The following is a 21,116-nucleotide window of genomic DNA, read 5'->3' as shown; positions in this document are numbered from 1 at the left end:
ACATACTCCAGAAAACCCTGCTCTATCCAAACAGTGTAGCACTAGAATATACGACTCAGAACTACAGATTAATTCCTAGCTTTATGTTAACCCACTGTTTACATTTCTTTGTTCATACCTCCACTTTCCCTTCACAATACCTTATCTCTGAGAATTGTAAATCCTTTGAAACTATAAGTATCTTATACTGCATTCTGTTATACACTTGACAAATATAGTAGCAGTCCTAACAATGTCCCTTAAGAATAATTTTGAAATTCACTACTTGGTTTTGTCAGTTTAAAAACACTGGCCCTAGGGCTGTACTAAATAAATCCCTTTTTGAACAATAAGTTGTTGGGTTGTAAAAGCAGGTTAAAATTTAAGGATAATTATGACTTTCACTGTTTACTGTCTTTCATTTGAGGGGGAAAAAACCTCAATTAACATTAAATGTATAAGCATACAAATGCTTAGCATGTCTCAAGGCAAAAGAAAGGTGCTGAATGACAAGACACATTGTTTCTGGTTGGAGAGTAGGAACAGAACTTCCAATCATCATGTTGTTCTCTCTCTCCCCCCCCACAAACTTCATGGTAAGGTAAAAAACACTGACAATTTATTCGTGATCAATTTGCTCAAGTCTCTGAAGGGCTTTAACTATAATATTTGTAGTTTCCAGGTCTTCAAAACAAACATCTGTTCAAAAGTGGAGGTATATATGAGCAGGTTGTATAAGCATCACTTTCTTAGTTTTCTTTTACAAAAGGCAGAGATGGAGCTGGAAAAAAAGAACAACAAACCCACAAACCCGAAACAGGAAAACGTTCTGCCCCCCTAATGCAAATGCTCACTCAGTGAGCAGCTTTCTTTTTTTTAACCTTTTTTTCTTTTTTTCAACAGTGGTAGTAGAAAGTATTCAAAACAGACATCAGAAGTTTATTTCCCTATGAGGCAAGTTTCTTCCTTTCCAGATTACAACAGATTTCTAACTTCACTGAGGTGAGATGAACTGATCAAGTTAGGAGACTGGGACTGAAGTTCATCCCATCATCAACTGGAAGTTCCCTTTTCTGCAACTAATGAGAGCCACGGCATTAGGTCACTTGTACACAGCCATACAAACTTCCCAATAATAAGAGATTCGCACTACCACCTGTACAGTCTTACTAAAGAGATACTCAGTGTTTGTCACATCTTCTGCCTTGAGTGCTGGAAAAATTTATTTGTGTTAGACAGAACATCTAAAATTAAATTTTGGTGGAAAGGAAGAGCAATTTTTAAACATGACATCATTCTTACAAACTGTGCAATATTAAACTTCAAAAAGGAGATTCTCAACTGAAACCATACAAGGTGAGGTAACAGTGATGAAAGGTCATCTCAATGGCCAGAAGGACTAAGGCATCTTTTACAGAGAATTTGTAAAGGCAATAAACCTAATTAAATCCCTCACAAAAGTTTTCTGTATTTTAGGTAGACAAAACAGAAGCAGATAATGTTCTCCAAACATTTAAGATAAAATTAGAAAAGCCTTTAAGTTTTAAAAAATACTGAAGAAAGAACAATTCAATCCTGAACTACTGAATAATGAAATCTAAATGCAAGTCTGAGAAATTGCAATGCCAATATAAGAATCATGAATATAGGTTTAATACATGAAGGTAAAACTTTATTTCATGTGTTACTTTTTTTCTAAAAGATAAGAGACTATCTTACAAGAGAAAAACTGAAGCGCAAATGCCCATAGGCTGATGTGTGACTTGTCCTTGTAAATACATAGTCCTTGCTAAATGGAAGGATACATTATGTAGGAGAGGTTAAAGGGCACAGGTTTGGTTCACAAAATAGAGCAACCAGACTCACAAGTGCTCTTCTCAGTTAGACTTTTGTAATGTTCCAGTATACTCAAGGAAAAAAGTGGGAAAACCAAAACCCTCTGGTCTCCTTTACACTTGTTTCACACCTAAACAAACTGTTTTCCCGAAAGACAAAATCCATAAATAGCTTATTTTCTGACCAATTTATTTCCTTCCTCTTGAACCAGATGACTGCAATAATGGTTTATTCTCAGATGTGATGGAAATAGACTATAATCTAGAAGAGGAAAGTTAATCTGTTGGTAAATATAGGTAAGTCTATAATAACCATCTGATCTAACCTCTGCATAACACAGAGCACAGAACCTCCCCAAATTCTACTGTGAACAATTCAAACATCTCTTAGAAAGGGATACCCTCTTAAAGCTGAAACACCAAATAATACAAAAGTCATTGAAAACACTGCCAAATTATTTGAGAAGCTACATGTGTTTTTAATGAGACAAATATTTATCCCAGTTGATCCACCTTATACATCTAATAATTAGCTTACAATAAATTTGTCTGGTACATGAACTGTCCTTTCCCAAGGTTTTATTTCTTCCACTTGTATAAAGCTAAACAAGTTATAGTTTAAAACATCTGCATAAAGTAAGCAGGTGGATGCCAATCATTGCAAGTACATTCTTTTGTCTCTGGCAGACTCCAATTTTTCAGTATTCTTCAGATAACGTTAAGAGAATAGAAGATGGTGAACTCTAGCTTTCCATCCAGTCTCTCAGCTAAGTGTCCTAAACAGCACTTTTATGAGTTAACAGTAGAGTGGGAAAACTCCAGGGGGTAAAAAGGGGAGAGGGAGGGGAAGCAGCAACATTCATAGGGTTGAGATAAGTTAACACAGCCTACAATTTTCTAGTGATAATTGTTGCCAAAAAAAAAAAAGGCGGGCGGATGGAATCCAAGGTGCCACACCCACACCTAATAATATATTATTTTTTTTTCCTATGTAAAAGTCACTCTATTCAGCACTGAATTTCTAAAGCCAAAACGCACTGCACCAACATGGAAAACTTTTATACATCTGTTTAAAAAAAGATACTAAACCACAAAACCAAAAGTTAACGGTAGTTCAAATACAAGTGATCATAACATGACCCCAGCTTAGAAACAGAATAAGGCTCAAACTACTGGGCTGCATTAAAAACCAATTAATGTTTTATACTTAAAATGTTATAACATTTAATGCTTAAATGGTGGAAGTAATTTTCTTCCAGTTGTTCAACAATGATTTTTTATTTTAATGTTCTCTGCTCTTCAATTACACAATTATCATTTTCAGTAAGTGCAGGACATAAACAACAAATTTTTGGGTTCCTTCAGCTTATTCTTAATTTAAGGCCCTCCCTGCCTCTACCAAGCATATTAAGAGAAAGCTCCCATCTCTGTTCAGACTAAAAGGCCCTGCTTCTTAAAAAATAAACTGATGCACTCAAGCTCTCCTGCTCAGTATGTCCAGTAGTGATGGACTTTTCAATCTGCCCTATTATAAGGCTTCAAATGGAAACTCACATTTTCCTGACAATATGCACATCTGTTTTCAGACATTCCAGTACAAAAATTATCATAGTGCTTATTCTGCACTGGTAAGCATGGGGATGCATTGAAAAGCATATGGTGGGGGAAAAAAAAACAGCAAACCAACAACAAAAAAACAAGGAAACAATCGAAAACAAAACAAACCCACTTTGTCAGTAAACAAAGTTTGATAATCTAAAGATATGAAGCTGATTTTATCTTTCCCTTTTCAGCTACATTTTTCAGGAAATACAAAATTTCCTGCTATCATGCAGGAATAAGGTGGAGTGTCTTTCTGCACCTCAGTGACTCGGAACAAACACCAATGCTCTGCTGGTCAACCCTGGCCTGCCTCAAACACTGTGTAGAATAGAGACATCAGTAAAAGACACACAAAACCCATTATGCCTTTCAAAGGCAGATAAATCTCACTTAATGCATCAAGTAGAAGCTGTTTTAAATCTAAGAAAAAAATCTTGAAAACAACCCTCCATAGGCATGAGGTCCAGAGATGATCAGTTAGTGCCAAATCTATAACTACAAGAACCAGCCTTTAATATGCTCATGTTGCCTTTGGCCATTCAGAAAGGATCCTGCCAATCCATTTATCCAATGCAACTAAATCCAAGAAGCACATTTGACCATCAGGCTTGTGAAGAACAGCAGTTCTGGATTTAGCTTCCTACTTGGCAGTTAAACTAGGGCACCACTATTCCAGAAAGACAAGGTTCCCTTTATATAGTAACAATGATCACAGCTGACGAGTTATCTTGTTTTAAAAGCGTATGTTTCTGACGCCAGACGGAACACACAAAGACTAACTACATTCTGCAAAATTTCTTCAAATTTCTAGTTTGGTTTTCTGTGCTGACAGTGGGTCTGATAAAATCATGAAGCGAACAAGCTAAAACTTCTAATATCATAGCAACTGAAGAAAGGGCTGAAAAATTCAGTTTGGACCTTAAATATTTCACTGTACAGTACTGAGAACAGAAGTGAAGATAAGCCCCTTCTATACCATAGTCTGGAGCTGCACTACTTGAGATAAGCAGAACAATCTGATAAGTATCCAAAAAGGCAATACCAAATGAAGAGATATAGGGCTTGCTTCACCCTCCACCCTCCTAAAGCCATCTGTCTTGAGATAGAGTAACTACACAAGGTTTGGCAAATAGGGATAAGATGGCCAATTTGATCTACAGTGTGTTTGTATTATAAGGGCATTCAACTGACTAGAAAGTGTTTCCACTTGTATTTCAGTGGTTCTCTCCTTCAGAACCATTCCAGAAATGAGCTATTTTCTCTTTACCGACTACAATGGGAACCTAGGAAGAAGCCTCCGTGCCTGCAGTAAGCCTTCATGAAAATCCCTCCAAGACTCTAGCTTAAACAGAGAAATAATAGCTCTCTAATAGAGAAAGAATGCAGCAGAGCAGTATTTTAAAATACTGTGGCTACTGCCTAGATTACTTCTCTGCAACAAGTAAACATGTAAACATTTTTATGAAGTTCCTATACTGCTCCTATGCAACTCCCAATGCATTTAAAGTGATGGGGGCAAGGGTTACAGGAGAAGAAAATATTAGCTGAAAGTATCATCTATTCCATTAGGAAGGAATTTTCAGAGGTAACTTTGGATTCCTTTGACACTGAATGCTCCCTTCCTCCTTTAGCCAATATGGACAGAAATCTTTGCAGCTAGCATGTTAGCTAGACACACATCCCTTAAATTTTAACTATAAGACCAACATGTTTAGCTACTTTTACTGTTTAGGAACTGGAGAACCAAAAATGCTGTTCATATTATTTCATGCTGAACATGAGTAGCAAACAGTTGAATAAGGTTAACATTGGTATCCACAGTCATGTAGAACACAGGAAACAAACAATACTAGCCTTTTATTATCTTTTCTAAACAAATTGCTAGTTACACTTAATTTTTCTTGTATTTCTCTCAATTGAAATTACTTTAATTTTTGATCAGAACTCTGTAAAGTTAGTTTCAGACTTACCTTGTTGCGTGTTTTTACTTTCAATTTAGTCTTCTGTTTCCTTTTCAATTTTTTCTTGCTAAAAAGTTTCTTACTTCTGAAAAAGAGCAGAAAAGCCATGAGAACAAAAGAATTAAACGCCCTTCTGCATCCCATGGTAAACAGCAGCATGAGCAGGGAAAAAAATGTCAAATCTAAAATATTATCTCCTAAGCAAAGGGAACCAACACAGGCAGAATTTCAGAGTATAAATCAGAATATAAAGCACTTAAAATGATGCTTTCCTAATGCTTCACTGAATTAAGGGCCTTTACTGTCATCAATTTAAGCAGAATATATGTTAGGACAGACAAAAAAACCCCCTATATTTTATACAGTTTTGCAATACTGTTTCTATTACAAGTCCATTGGTGCCACAACCAATGCTAGAAGCAAGAATTATTGACAATTCTCAGTAAGATAACCTGTTAGTACAGAACACATATGTTTTGTGAAGTCTTTACCAGATAAACATTCAAGCCCTCCAAGACAAAAAGGAAGCTTTAAAAATGTATAATTTGGCAGAAAATTCAGTTGGTGGAAGAAACTGCAACTTTTGAACACAAGCTTTTTAGATTTTTGTCTGGACTTTTGCCACCCTCAGTTTACAGACTTTTCATTTCCATCCCTTTACATTACAGCTCTAGCTAACACATGCTTCTCTAATCCTCTTCTGCCCACACTTCATTCCTATCACATTCTCTTTCTCCTCCATTTTACTACTCCGTTAAAAAAAGAAAAAGACACCATATACACATATACAATTGTTTTGTCACCCTCACTGAGATTACTCTGTTTGAGATGCATGCTTTTTAACCTACTCTGTATTTCTTTGGTCTGTTCAGATTACAAGCTCTCTGCAAAAAAACGGCAGATGTTATCTCCAGCATACAGCTGATCCTATACAGGACTTTAAGCAACAGCTACTAACATTTCTCTGTGCCACTTAAAAATTACTCAGATAGTTTACTGTTCAGATGTGTGGTGTGGTCAACGCGCTGGAGGGAAGGGATGCCATCCAGAGGGACCCTGACATGCTTGAGAAGTAGGCCCGCACAAACCTCATAAATTCAACAAGGCCAAGTGCAAGGTCCTGCACATAGGTTAGGGAAATCCCAAGCACAAATACAGGCCAGGCAGAGAACGGATTGAGAGCAGCCCTGAGAAGGACTTGGAGGTGTTGGTTGACGAGAAGCTCAACATGACCCAGCAATATGCATTTGCAACCCAGAAAGCCAACCGTATCCTGGGCTGCATCAAAAGAAGCGTGGCCAGCGGGTCGAGAGAGGTGGATCTCCCCCTCTACTCCGCTCTTGTGAGACCCACCTGGAGTACTGCGTTCAGCTCTGGGGCCCCCAAATTAAGGACATGGAGTGAGTCCAGAGGAAGGCCATGAAGATGATCAGGGGGCTGGAGCACCTCTTCTACCTCTCCTGAAGACAGGCCTAGAGAGTTGGGGTTGTTCAGCCTGGAGAAGAGAATGCTCCAGGGACACCTCATAGCAGCCTTCCAGTACCTAAAGGGGGCCTACAAGAAAGCTGGAGAGGGACTTTTTACAAAGGCATGTAGTGATAGGACAAGGGGTAATGGCTTTAAACTGAAAGAGGGTAGAGTCAGATTAGATGTAAGAAAGAAATTTTTTTGCTGTGAGGGTGGTGAGGCACTGGAACAGGTTGCCCAGAGACGTTGTGGATGCCCCAACCCTGGAAGTGTTCAAGGCCAGGTTGGATGGGGCTTTGAGCAACCTGGTCTAGTGGAAGGTGTTCCTGCCCACGGCAAGGGGGTTGGAACTAGATGATCTTTAAGGTCATTTCCAACCCAAACAATTCTATGATTAGTTGGAAAAATAAAACTATGGAATCTGAACATCACAGGCAGTACAGAAGCTGCACTTTCAGGTAACAAATTGGAAAGGGATTGAGAATCAGAAGAATCTTAGTATTGTATTCAAACAACTTTGTTCTGAATAAAAATTCTGAGGGACTAAAAATATGTTGCTTACTACTCTCTCCTGTACAGCATTCAGACTGCAAGAGTATGCAAGTCTCATGGTCCAGCAGTCAAAAACTGGAAACTAAAGTTTGACCAACAGCCACCAGTCAGAAAACAAGCTCAAAGAACCCCTGCAGAGTATCCCAAGAAAGCTGCCTGCTAGAAATTTCATCACCTTTCCCTTGTTCACCTATTAACAAAGAGGGAGGTACATTCCTCCTCAAGACACTTCCTGCAGAAACAAATCAGCTTTTCTTATAAGGAACTGCCACCATTACCCCAGAGTTAAGATAAGTGATTCAGTGAGGGGGAACCCCCCGCCCTCCCCAGTAAATTAAAGCTTATAAAGAGAACCTAGATGACCTCCTAAGGTTTCTTCAGCAGTAAAGTTTCAATATGTAACTGTATACAACCTATTTATGAAGCTGGGGGGAAGACATTTCATAAAACCATTGATGTCCAAATTTCTACAATCAAACCTCATAGTCCATTTCACTATTTAGTTATTCTTACATTAGACAAGTTGTTCTTCCTTATTAGAGTTTAATGCAGTTTATTATTATTCTGCTGTCAAACATGAACAACAGTGCAGTCCCTTCCATTCTGTAGCCCACTCAATCTTCTTCTCTGGACCAAATAACCCTTTATGAAACTTTCACCCTAACCAAGTGTAAAAGTCCTGATTTATTTTGGACTTCTGGGCTGTCTCAGTCCATACCACAAGTAAACCACATGGACCAAAACTGAAAACAGTACTTATTTGCTGTTGAGAAGAGAAAATAGAATTGCCTCATATGCCTCCAGGGTCACACTTTTAACTATATTCCAGGTATTATTTGGCAGCTTCACAACAATATGGCATGGCAGATCTATGTAACACAGAGTAACTTGAAAACACTTTCCTGCAAACCTTCAAACTGAGCTTCCAATACTCTTTTTATCTAGTTGTGCTGTTAATTATGTCTTTTAAACACAGTACAATTTGCACTTACCAGACAACTTGATAGGCATTGCTTTTTTTTTTTTTTTTAAAGAAAAAGGCCACTAACTCAAGTTGCCAAGACATTTCAAATTTAATTCTGCTTGCCAAAAACCTTGTAAACTCTCCAAATTTGTTATAGTCTGCAAGCATTATAAGCACTTTTTCATCTTGTAAATATTTCAGAGGACCAGTCCCTGTATTTCTGTATGTATTTCTCTGTGTGTATGCATACACCTAGAAACCCCCAAAATTAAGCCTTCCCCACCACCCCCACCCCCCATTAAGACTGGGCTCATTTCCAAAGTGACAAAAACCCGCCATTTTGCAGACTAACTTCATGTGTCAATAATAGCTAGACAATGTTTTCTCCAATTAGCAAGCAGGAAAGATCAGCAATGGGCTTACTTCCTCTTTCAGATTTGAAGTCATGGTGCTATGATCTCCCTCATTCATACACCAACCATTAAAGATGCTGCAAGTATAAACTTCTCCTAGTCACTTCCACTTCACTGTAGCAGTCATTATCTTCAGCAAGTTTTAGGCTTGAATGATTTTTTTACATGGAAACAACCTGGGTATAGAAATGCCATGTTGAGAATCCACATTATTTCTTAAAACAAAACCTCAGGGATACTGAAATCCCAACATTTTTGTTGGTAAGTATGCTTTCCCCCTGTTTCCAAACAAAACTTCAGAACTAGTAAGTGATTAATTAAAAAGTTAAAAAACCCTTATCAACACTAATTTTATAAACAGTTCTGAGCAATCTATCATTACTATGCATAACACCAATAAGTTTATGATGTATCTGCATATAACATATAAAGATATATATGATTGTCCACAGTTCTACTGTTATATACATTATGCCAAGAGGTTTTAATATTCAGACAGGATAAAATATAGCCAAGTATAGTCATGAAAAACAACGTTAAGCAGATTATGAGTAATTTCCTGTTGGAAACCACATGTGTTAATTATAAGCCTGACTCTTCTACTGCCTGAAGATTAACAAGACCTGATACGGCTTGGTTTGACTTTTTAGCTAAATTATTAATTATGTTTTTGATTAACAATTGTAAATTGCTTTAAGTTGTCATTTGTAAAGGTCCTGAAACTCTATGCTGACAATCTGCTTCCAGTGGCAGAATGCCTTTAGCCTTTAACTCAGCTGTTTATATTGTTTAGTTCACACAAACCAAACACTGATTATCAGCAAATCTTAGGCAGGTTTTCTGCAAACTGCTTCAAGCCATTGTAAAGTTTGAGATGAAGTTAGCAGTTTTGAATTGGACCACAAAGGAAATGCAAGTCAAACGAGTGCAGAACATGAAGATACCTTGACAAGAAAATACTTGTGGCAAATGGACCCAAAGAAAGATTGAATGATGCTATTAAAGCCTTCACAGAAAGACCTGTTGAGAATAAAAGCAAAAACCTAAAATGTTCAACCCTGGAATATGGAACAATTGTCTCAAACCAAAGGGGAAAAGTGGAGGGTGGGCAACAACTGATTGCTGGACAACTTAAAATAGGTAAAGTAGCTGTTAAATGACACGACTGCAACTTCTATTCAGCTTTGAGGCACTTGTAGTAGAACAAAGTAAAAGCATGCTTAGTTTATTTGTTCTCAAACCAGAAGCAGCATTAGCTAGTACATGCAACATCTGCTGCATTATTAGGGGGACGCTCTTCATTTGTCTCAACACCGTGGCTCCTTCTCAGTTCAGAAGAAGAGGAAATGTTCAGTTCAGAAGAGCTTAGGAAATGCAAACAGAACATCTTCCCTCCAAGTCACAATAGTCCTGAATTGCAATTCATAGCTTAAATTTGTGAAGGAAGCTTTATGTGTTGAGTGTCCCACCACTCAATGTTTTTACTGAATTACTCAATATGGGTTAACATTATGTTAACCTTATGTTAAGTGTCACACCTGCATAAGCTCTTCTAGGCTGTACGGTACACTAAAGGTGTCACTGATGAGTGAAAAAAAAATACTATTCTGTCTCTGTTGCTGAGGCAGAATAGGAACAACAAAAGTGTTATTCAACTGCTGTCTGAGCTAAAACCTTTGCTTCTGTCTGAAATGTGTTACCAAAGGTCATGGTAGCTAGTACAGCATTAGACCCAGTCATTCTACTGTTAATTAAATCTTTGAGTACATTTTTGGAAAATGAGTGAATTTAGTAAGCCACATGCTAATTTTTTTAAAAATTCCAGCTGGCTTTGACTCAGTGTATTTGTCTAAACTTGCTTGCTCTGGTTCGATGGCTAAGCATCTTCAGGAAGAAGTATACTGTTGACAGGAGAGGTCTATAAAAGTCGTGCTGTGTCCAGACAAATGACAAATATACCCTATTACTTTGTTTCCACAGGTGCTTACTCTACACAGTTAGCTTAAGCATTCAAGGGCTACTGCAAATACTCTTAAGAGGCAGCAACCACTCAGTAACACTGAAATGAAACACTGTCAGATTTGTGATATCAGATAATTCTTTTGTTGGCCCCACTTGGTGGATTATTGCTGCTGGTGGTCAATTTGGTTGGACGAGCAGCAGCAAGCATTTGCTTCTGAACAGCCCAAACTGAAATCCCAAGCTGAAATTGTCAAGTAGCCCGTAACTGCAAGCTATTTTATGTCTTAGGGTCTTTCATCACAGCATCAAGTTCCTTAAAAAGCTCTGAATCTACCAACACGCTTTACTCAAGGGCAATGAAATGCGAGTACTGACACATGGACATTGATTGAAAAGTAATTTAGTGATGTTTCCTCCACTGTTTCACTCAGCTGCCCCCATACTGAATAACAGTGGAAGATCAGCAATACTCATTTTTATGTGCAGAAATCACATAATAACTAGTGCCATTTGGCAGCTTTCTTTGTACAGGTATATTATTGCCATAAAGGATCTACAAACTACAAAACACATTATCCAGAGGTTGTCACTACGAGATGGAATATCACGTTTGCCATAAAGGCAGCAGGACTACAGGAAGACTAATTGGACCAAAGCGGTTTGTTAGACATGAGGCACAGTGCCCCACCTGACCCACCTTAAGTTCTGCCCAACAAACTGTCAGGGGAGTATCTGACTTGCAAAAATCTATACGCTTTTATTATTTTCTTTTTGAATAAATGTATTACAATATCTGATTGCCATAATTTTTCAAAGAGTTTTCTTTACTGTCACCCAATAGCAGACAGAAGCTCCACTACTCCCAAGTCACCACTGGAGAACTGAAGTACTACAGACTTATTTACAAAAGGGAGATGGAGAAGAAAAGACTATTTTGAGTAAACAAAGCTGTATCAACATAGAATGACTGCCCAGAAAATGCAAATGACTTCATTATTCTTTTCTTGTAGTCTCTGGGAGGTATAAATTATACTTCAAAGAAAGCAGCAAACACAGTAATTTTCAATTTCTACCATTTAGTTTGATGGTTTTCCTTTACCTTCCTACAGCCAAACTTCACCAGAACTTTTATCATAGTTGTTGCAGAACACCAACTGAATATTCCTTGTCCTTTTTGTGATTCAGACAGAATATGAAACAGTTGATGGTGAGCCAATTGAGAGCTAAAGGTTTAGGATCAGAGAGCAGATCAATATTGTTTTGGGTGTCTGCTGCACACAGTCTGATCAGGAAGAAGTAGATGAGACCTGCAATAAACCTCACATTCACAGACGTTCATGTTCATATCTGCTGGAAAGGAACACAGCAGGGCACAAGCAACGCAGGAGGTTTCTGGAGCTCATGGATGATAATTTCATGACACAGGTGATTGATGAGTCAATGAAGGAAGGCACTTTGTTGGACTTGACACTTAAACAAAGACCCAGTCAGGTGCATGAAGGCTGGGGGCAATCACAGATGCAGTAACAATGCAGGTGAAGTTTGGGAACCTGGAAGAAAGGAGCAAGGCAAAAGTAGGATCACAATCCCAGACTTCTGAAGAACAGACTTTGGCCTGTTCAGTGACCTACTTTGAAGAGTCACTCTCCCCTGGAGAGAAAGGGGTGCAGAAGAGCTGGCTGATTTTCAAGGATCACTTCCAAGCTCAAGAATGGTCTATTCACACATGCAGGAAGTCAAACAAAGGAGACAGGAGGCCCGCATAGATGAACAAGGAGCTCCTGACAAAGCTCAAGCACAAAAAGGAAGCATACAACAGATGGAAGCAGGGTCACGTCACCCAGGAGAAACACAGATACATGTCTGAGTGTTCAGGGATGGGGTTATAAAAGCCAAAGCCGACCTGGAGTTCAATCTGGCAAGGGACATGAAGTACAAGGTTGGCTTCTATAGGTGTATCAGTAGCAAAATGAAGACTAGAGGAAAATGTAAGCCCAACGCTGAATGAGTAAGAGCCTGGTCACAAGTGACACCGGTCACCTACACGTTTACTGGTAAAACTAGCCTTCAGCAATGCCATGTCCCTGACACCAGAGAGAAAATCTAAGTGATTACCCTCAGTGAAGGAAGTTCAGGTTAGGGAACATTTAAGTAAGTCAATGGGACCTGACAGAATGCACCCACAAGTGCTGAGGGAGGTTACGGATGATACTGCAAGGCCACTTGCAGTCTTTGAAAGGTCAGAGTGACTAGCATAGGTTCCTGAGAACTGGAATAAAACAACTGTCACTCCTATCTTCAAGAAGAGCAAGAGGGAAGAGTGGGGAATCCAAATATACAAGGGACAAGATGGTGACAGCTAGTAGTCAGCTTGGTTTTATGAAGAGGAAATCACGCTTGACCAACCTGGTAGCCTTCTACAATGATAAGGCTGTCTGGAGAGCAGTGGATTTTGTTTACTTCAACTTTAGTAAGGCTTTTGACACTGTCAGCGACATTCCCATACACAAACTGATGATGTACAAGCTAGATAAACATGGACTGAAAACAGGCCAAATTGATAGGTCAAAGGGTTGTGAATGAAGGGACAGCACGCCTTCAAGCCAGTCTGCAGATAGCACAAAACTTGGAAGAGTTGTTGATAAACCAGAGGGTTGTGCTGCCATTCAGAGGGACCTCAACAGACTGAAGAAACAGGCCACCAGTAATCTCACCAAGTTTAACAAAGGGAAATGCAAAGTCCTGCATGTGTGGAAGAACAACCCCAGGCATCTGTACACACTGTCAGCCGACTGACCAGAAAGTAGGCTTTCAGAAAAAGACCTATGGGTCCTCATGGTGGACATATTGAACATGAGCCAGTAACACTGCCCCTGAAGCAAAGAAGGCACACAGCCTTCTGGACTGGGTTAGGAAAAGTGTTGCCAGCAGGTTGAGGGAGTTGGCTCTTATACTCTACACAGCACTGGCAACAGCACATCTGGAGTACTGTGACCAGTTTTGGGCTGCCCAGTACAAGAGAGACTCACTTACTGGAGCAAGTCCTGAGAAGGGCCACTAAGATGCTTAAGGGACCGGAGCATCTGTCACATGAGTAGAAACTGAACAAGCAGAGATTGTTTAGCTGGGAAAACAGAAAACTTGGGGGTGGGGTGGTGTAATTTCTCAATGTGGATATATACCTGATGGGAGAGAGTAAAGATGATGGAGCCAGGCTCTTCTGAGCAATATCCAGTGATAGGCCGAGAAACAATGGGGAAGAAAAAGTGAAATACAGGAAGTTCCATTTAAGAGCGGTCAAACACTGAAACAAGTTGCCCTGAGAGGCTATGGATTTTCCATCCTTGAAGATATTCAAAATCCAGCTGGACAATGTTCAGAGCAACCTGCTCTGGTTGATCCTACTTTGAGCAAGAAGGTTGGACTAGACAGTCTCCAGAGGTCCCTTGTAATCTCAACTATTCTGTGATCCTCACTGTTTACATACTAAAGTAAAATCTGACTGCACAATAAATGTGCTTGTACATTGTGGAAAAAGTACTTTTTTTTTTCTCATTATGACTTTAGCATTTTTCCTGGTGTCATGCCATGCTTCTGATCACAATTCCAAGTAGAGACATACTGAGCTTTTCATCTGTTCACCATCTGGATCAGCAAACATACAGCAAATTCAGGCATAAGAGCAGACTTCTATGAGAATTAGTCAGCATAATCAAACATACAATACTATGCAAAGCTAACATGAGAACAAGGGAGGAAAACCACTTTACCACACTTAAAATATATGCCTGTATTAAGACAAGCCAGTCACTTGAATTGATCCACACTTTATTGGATATAACCAATGCCCAACAGTATACTAAGAAGTGCATGACAAAGAACATGCTAACATGCAACAATCACAAGTTTTCCTGTGCAGATGGATCAATGTGGACACTGTGTACAGGATCTTTAACAAGACTTTTTTGTACCACTGAAGTTTGGAAAACTTGTGCATATCTCCAGGCAACCTAAAAATATAATTTGACAAGTGGAAGGTACTCTAGAATCATTAAAAACAGTATCTGGAAAGGATCCTGAAAGGTCAGTCTTTCCATTCCCTGGTCCAGCACAAGACTAGACAAATTTCACTTCATTCCTGACAGGTGTTTTCCCTGTAGAGATATTAAACACTGCCAATGATCACACTTCCACCATGTCTTAAGTAATCCTACTAGAAAGCTCTTTGTGAGTTTTCTAAATCACCTTTATGGCAATTAAATGCTATTTTTTTACATCTTTATTGTAGAAAAATCTGTTTATTTTCTTCTTTTTCCATGGCTATCTTGAATTTATTTATTTTTCCTCAGACTTGAAGTCTTCTGTCAATTAAGCAGTCTCAGTTCCTTCAGCCTAAACCACAAATCATTTACACCACTGACATCTAATTTCACTCTCTTTCATACTCGTAACTAGTCCTTATTGAGAAAACAAACAAAAAAATTAAATAAAAAAAAAAAAGAGAGAGACAAAAATAAGGCCCACAATCCTGAAGTGCAAAGGAAAGGTCAAGAATTACTTCACATGTCCTACACAAAAGAATCTGTCACGCATTTGGAAAAAAAAAATCTGAAATGCTCCAACAGCATGACACTGCTGAATCACATTCACTTTATAATTCTATATAATGTGTAGAACCTGTCATGAGGAACTCCTACCTTACCTTTTATTCACTGTTGTTTTTACGTTTGTGCTTACTGGTTGGTTTGGGGTGGGGTTTTTTGAAGCTAAGCATTTGCTGAGATTATTATCTTCTGTGTATCTGTAATCTTTCACAGTTTTGCATCCTCTATGAACTTTTTCATCTACAATCTCAATTCCAACACCGAAATTGTCAATGATGAGATTGAACAGTTCAGGACCTAGGACAGATCCAGATGCAGGACAAGAGCTACTACCTCTTCTCCCATGCTTCCCCCTTGACAGCTAGCCATTCCACAGCACCTCTCCAGGGTTGTCGTCTTTGTAGTTTTAAATCCACTTTACAGTAGTTCTGTCTAGAACAGGCACAGCCAAACTGACAGGTGGAAGGCAACACACTCGAAAATATCACCTGAGGAAGGCTACAGTCCAGCCAATGAGACAACAGGGACAACATGAGCTTTTCTCACTTGCATCTGCTTGAAGATCAGCCCATGCTTCTTGGTGCAGGCTCAAGGCTAGAAGTAGAGCTCTGGTATAGCTGATCTGCTGTAACAAGATATTCTAAGGTTTGGTTCAGTTCAGAGCAAGCTCTGGGTTGAAGTACAGACTATGTGGCACTGGGTCCAAACTCAATCATCATCTGATTTTAGAACAAGCTTAGCACTTAAGATTTCTTTTGGTGAGACGCGAATTATTTTCTGTATTTTTTTGGAAAAAAAAAAACCAACCAAAAAACCAAGTTTTAGACAATTGTTAACAGTGGCTAAGTATTAAATTTCCCAGACAGGCCTCATCATAAATCCATTCTGTGTCTAATTTATCATCTTCATTTATAGAACATATAACTTTTCCAGTACTTTTAGAAACGTAGTCAACAGAAACTGTACTAGAGTATCTTGAGTCCTTCTTTATCCTTTTTTTAGTCAGGCACTGTTTACCAGTTTGGTTTTTACTGGTCTTCTAGAACCTTATATATCTTCTATGAATTCTCCAAGGTAATTCCTAATAGCTCTAAAATTGCCTCAGGGACTTTTTCCAACCACTCTAAGGGGGAATTTCATCATACTTGTGAAAATACCTAACTACTTTCTAGCTTATTCTTTCTCTATTTTTGCCTTCATCACTGATTGCAATTGTTTTAACTTACTATAAGGCAGAGCTACTTTTTCTAACAGATCTGCATCAGAATTTTCAGCCATGCAGAAAACCAGGAGGTACTCTTCTGATGAAGTACAACAATGTGCATTTTGAGGTTTTTTCCTTACCTTCTGTAAGTAGATAGATTATCTGACATGTGATCACACAGATGAAGGGTAGAGCCATTATGGAGAGATATTAAAGGAATCACAGCCTCTGCCGGGCTTCCCTATCTCCTATGCCATTTACTCCATCCTCCAAAGTGCTCCAAAACAGCTGTTAATTTGTAATCTAGTTTCAAGGCATCTTAATATCAAATACAATAAAGGAGAAACAGCTGATAAACACCAGTGCACTTGTCAGCTAAACAATTACCATTCACTGTCTTGTTGCTACAGAAGTAGAACTACAAGGGCTTCAAAATACAGGAAAGGGAATACTAAAGAAAAAAGGGTTATCAAGGCTGATCAGAAGATCTGAGGAGATCTCAAAATTGTGGGACCATATTTCCTCCCTTATTGCAAGAAAGAAGTTGCTCTTTAATCTTATTTTACAGGGCATCCAGACTTGCTGTTAACAACTGAAAAGCATCTAGCAAACATAAAGCCAAAGGAAAAACAAAGGAAAGAGAAAGTTCAACAAAAGTTTGGGACAAACAAGCAATGGCTCACATGAAGGACCTGACAATGATAAGAAACAAAACAAAGGAAGTGGGCAGAGCTTTAGTGGCCTAATCAACAGATAGAGAAGAGATTTTATGACCAGAGAACTAAATAGCAAGAAAAATATGTGGAGTCTGGATATTGGCAAGGAGATGAAGAGGCACCAGTGGCAAAATGCAAACACTGAATATTGCAAAACATATCAAAGTTGCTGCTTGTCTTGCATATTCCTTACTTTGATACCTCTCCTCATTTACAGAAACTACAATCTTAAGCAGCCTTACTTCTACGAACTGGAGGAATACTTTTTCTTGAAAGCAACTACTTCTCTTAAGAGTCTCCACGTACAAAGCCTCCCATATTTAGCTATGCATTAAGTGTCCTTGCAATAAAAATCCCCCTTGATTTCTCCAACCTCAGTGTGCTCTCTGCACTACTGTTATTTCAGCTACCAAGAATCCTAAGTATCTACAATGAGAAACTGCCTTACAACACACCCCATAAAGCAACTCAAAGTAAACAAGTCGTGTAATCAAAACATTATATGCCTTCTATAAAGTTGGCATACAGAATGTGTCACTTAAGGGTAGGTGCTTTAAGATTGTATCTGTAACTGTAAAATAAGAGAAGCTCAGAAAATGGCTCAAGTACCAGGTCCAATCTATACTACTGAACTCCTAATTCTGTCCTTAACTTACTTGTGGGTTACTCCATCTAACTCCCTCCAACACAAATCTACCAATTAGTGTGAAAGTGGTTCAAGGCAACTGGACTCAGCAAATGTTTTATAATGTTTAGAGGTTGCCCTAAAGTACCCACAACTGAACTTTCCTAAGGCTTTCTTTGCTTTAATTTTTGCCTTTGCAGATACCTCGCTTTGATGACTAAGTAGCTACAGCTAATCATTCCTTCTACTACTGAAATATCCAACGTGCTTTCAATCATGGGGACAGTATCAGCAGACTGCAAGAATAAAGAAGGAAAATAAATACCACTCAAAACCCCCTATCTCTTCTTGTCTTGATAAACAAAAGGTCTGTTTACAAACAGTAGTTCCAAAAGCATTTTAATGCTTCATTTTTCATATCACCTAGAATAATACCTATCAAGTTCCCAAAAGGGCTTGCCATAATATAGTTGACAGGGAATAAAATACTCATATATGAGCTGAAACCTGATGCACAAATATGTATCATACAGATACACAAACTCTCTTGGTGTAATGCAAAACTAAGTATTAGCAAGCTTTATGAAATATACATGCACACAGAGTATACAATATGCCATATACTTCCATCATAAACTGATCCTGAATTTTTACCTTACAAATCACAAATAGAAATAGAAAAAAAATCCAAGAATGTATATTTCTGAAAAAATAAATACACTAATCTAAACCCTTTCACTGTAACTTGGCAACAAAATCTACAGAACTCTTCAGAAAAAATGGCTTTTGCTAACACTGGTTAGTATCCTTCGGTTTGAGAATATTTCTGACAAGGTAACACTTGGTCTGTGAAGTACTTAATGACAAATACCTCCATGAAGCAGTTGCTTGACCTTCCCTTCCTCTTTGCACAGTTGCAGGCAGGTTAGGAAAAATTACAGTTACTGCTTCTGCCAAAATCACAGCCAAAGTAGCTCAGTTGCATGGCAGTTGGCTCACAGACCATATTTTTGCCTGTTGTGATACACTAGAAGTTTGAATATGATATTTTCTAGCAAAACAAAAACCAAAAAAAAAGCGGAAGACAGGTTGCAGAAGAGGAAAGTCAGGATTTTTGGACTAATATCCCCAAACTGTGGACTAATTGCCCCTAGATACTCACCCACTACCCCAGCAAGACTCAAAAGACCTTAAAACAGCTAAAATATACTCTTAAGTAATAAATGACACAGATCTTCTAAACATGCAGCTCTTCCTACAAGAATGTTAGGAAAAATATGTAGCTTTAACTTATTTAAAACTGCACCTGTTGCTACCTTTTCAGTTCCCCTGTATTCCCTTTACTTCTATTGAGCTATAGCATGGAGGTCCAATCATGTTTCTGTAAATATACTAACAACAAAAGCAGGGCTAAGGAGAATCTCCACCCTTTACTGGATGCATGGGGAAACACAGCGACAAAGGATTGAGGAAAAGGCTGAGGTACTTAATGCCGTCTTTGCCTCAGTCTTTAAAAGTAAGACCAGTTGTTCTTGGGATACCCCGCCCCCTTAGCTGGAAGACAGGGACAGGGAACAGAATGAAGCCCCCATAATCCAAGGGGAAAAGGTTAGCAACATGCTACACCACTTGGACACACACAAGTCTATGTGGCCAGATGGGATCTGCCTAAGGATATTGAGGAAACTGGCAGACATACTCCCCAAGCCACTTTCCATCATTTATCAGGAGTTCTGGCTAACCAAGGAGGTCCCAGTTGACTGGAGGTTAGCAAACGTGATGCCCATCTACAAGAAGGCCAGAAGGAGGATCTGAGGAACTACAGGCCTGTCAGTCTGACCTCGGTGCCAGGGAAGGTTATGGAGCAGATCATCTTGAGTGCCATCATGCAGCACATACAGGACAATCAGATGATCAGGCCGAGTCACCATGCGTTTATAAAATGCAGGTCCTGCTCGCCTAACCTGATCTCCTTCTATGACAAGGTGATCTGTTTAGTGGATGAGGGAAAGGCTATGGATATTGTTTACCTGGACTTTAGTAAAGCCTCTGACACCATTTCCCACAGCATTCTCCTGGAGAAACTGGCTGCTCATGACTTGGAAAAGCATACTCTTCACTGGGTAAAAAACTGTCTGGATGGCCAGGCCCAAAGAGTGGTGGTGAATGGAGTTAAATCCAGTTGGTGGCCGGTTACAAGTGGTGTTCCCCAGGGCTCATTATTAGGGCCAGTTTTGCTTAATATCTTTATCAATGATCTGGACGAGGGGATCGAGTGCACCCTCAGGAAGTTTGCAGACAACACCAAGTTGGGTGGGAGTACTGATCTGCTTGAAGGTAGAAAGGCTCTACAGAGGGATCCAGACAGGCTGGATCGATGGGCTGAGGCCAACTGTATGAGGTTCAACAAGGCCAAGTGCCAGGTCCTGCACCTGGGTCACAACAACCCCATACACCGCTACAGGCTTGGGGAAGAGTGGCTGGAAAGCTGCCTGGCAGAAAAGAACCTGGGGGTGTTGGTCAACAGTCACCTGAATATGAGCCAGCAGTGTGCCCAGGTGGCCAAGAATGCCAACAGCATCCTGGATATCTCTTGAGATATCACTTTTTTTTTACTGTGAGGGTGACTAAGCACTAGCACAGGTTGCCCAGCAAGGTTGTGGAGTCTCCATCCTTGATGATATTCAAAACCATCTGGACATGGACCTGGGCAACCAGCTCCAGGTGGCCCTACTTGAGCAGAAGGGGTGGACCATATGAACTCCACAGGTCCCTTCCAACCTCAACCATTCTGTGACTCTGTGACCAATTCTATGAAACCTCCTGCTCAAGCCTCACCAGTGCTGAGCAGAGCGCACCTCCTTCAACCTGCTGGCAACACTCTTCCTAACCCAGCCCAGGAGGCTGCCTGCCTTCTTTGCCATGGCAGTACATTGCTGGCACACAGTCAGATTGTTGTCCACCAGTATGCCAAGCTATTTCTCCGCAGAGCTGTCTTCCAGCTGGTCAGCTCCCCTGGGTTTATTCCTCCGCTAATGCAGGATTCTGCATTTCCCCTTGTTGCACCTTCATGCAATTTCTCTCAGCCCAATTCTCCAGCCTGTCCAGATCCCTCTGAATGAATATACAACCTTGTGATGTATGAGCAACTCCTCCCAGTTTTGTACCATCTGTGAACTTGCTGAGGGTGCACTCTGTCCCAGCATCCAGGTCATTAATGAAGATGCTAAAC

At 39.6% G+C, this 21,116-nt stretch overlaps 1 protein-coding gene across 21 annotated transcripts in view; it reads right to left on the bottom strand.

Moving 5' to 3' along the window:
- MYCBP2 (MYC binding protein 2) overlaps positions 1-21,116 on the bottom strand; it is a 201,492-nt gene that overhangs the window by 167,825 nt on the left and 12,551 nt on the right. For all 21 annotated transcript variants that reach the window (XM_075046016.1, XM_075045994.1, XM_075045995.1 and 18 more), the window contains exon 2: positions 5,387-5,462. In XM_075046016.1, the coding sequence (XP_074902117.1) occupies positions 5,387-5,462 (76 nt within the window). The remainder of the gene's footprint in view (positions 1-5,386; positions 5,463-21,116) is intronic.

Source organism: Buteo buteo, chromosome 14 (assembly GCF_964188355.1).
Source record: "Buteo buteo chromosome 14, bButBut1.hap1.1, whole genome shotgun sequence".
NCBI lineage: Eukaryota > Metazoa > Chordata > Aves > Accipitriformes > Accipitridae > Buteo > Buteo buteo.
Note: the sequence above shows the minus strand (reverse complement) of the source record. Positions and strands in the feature narration are given on the sequence as shown.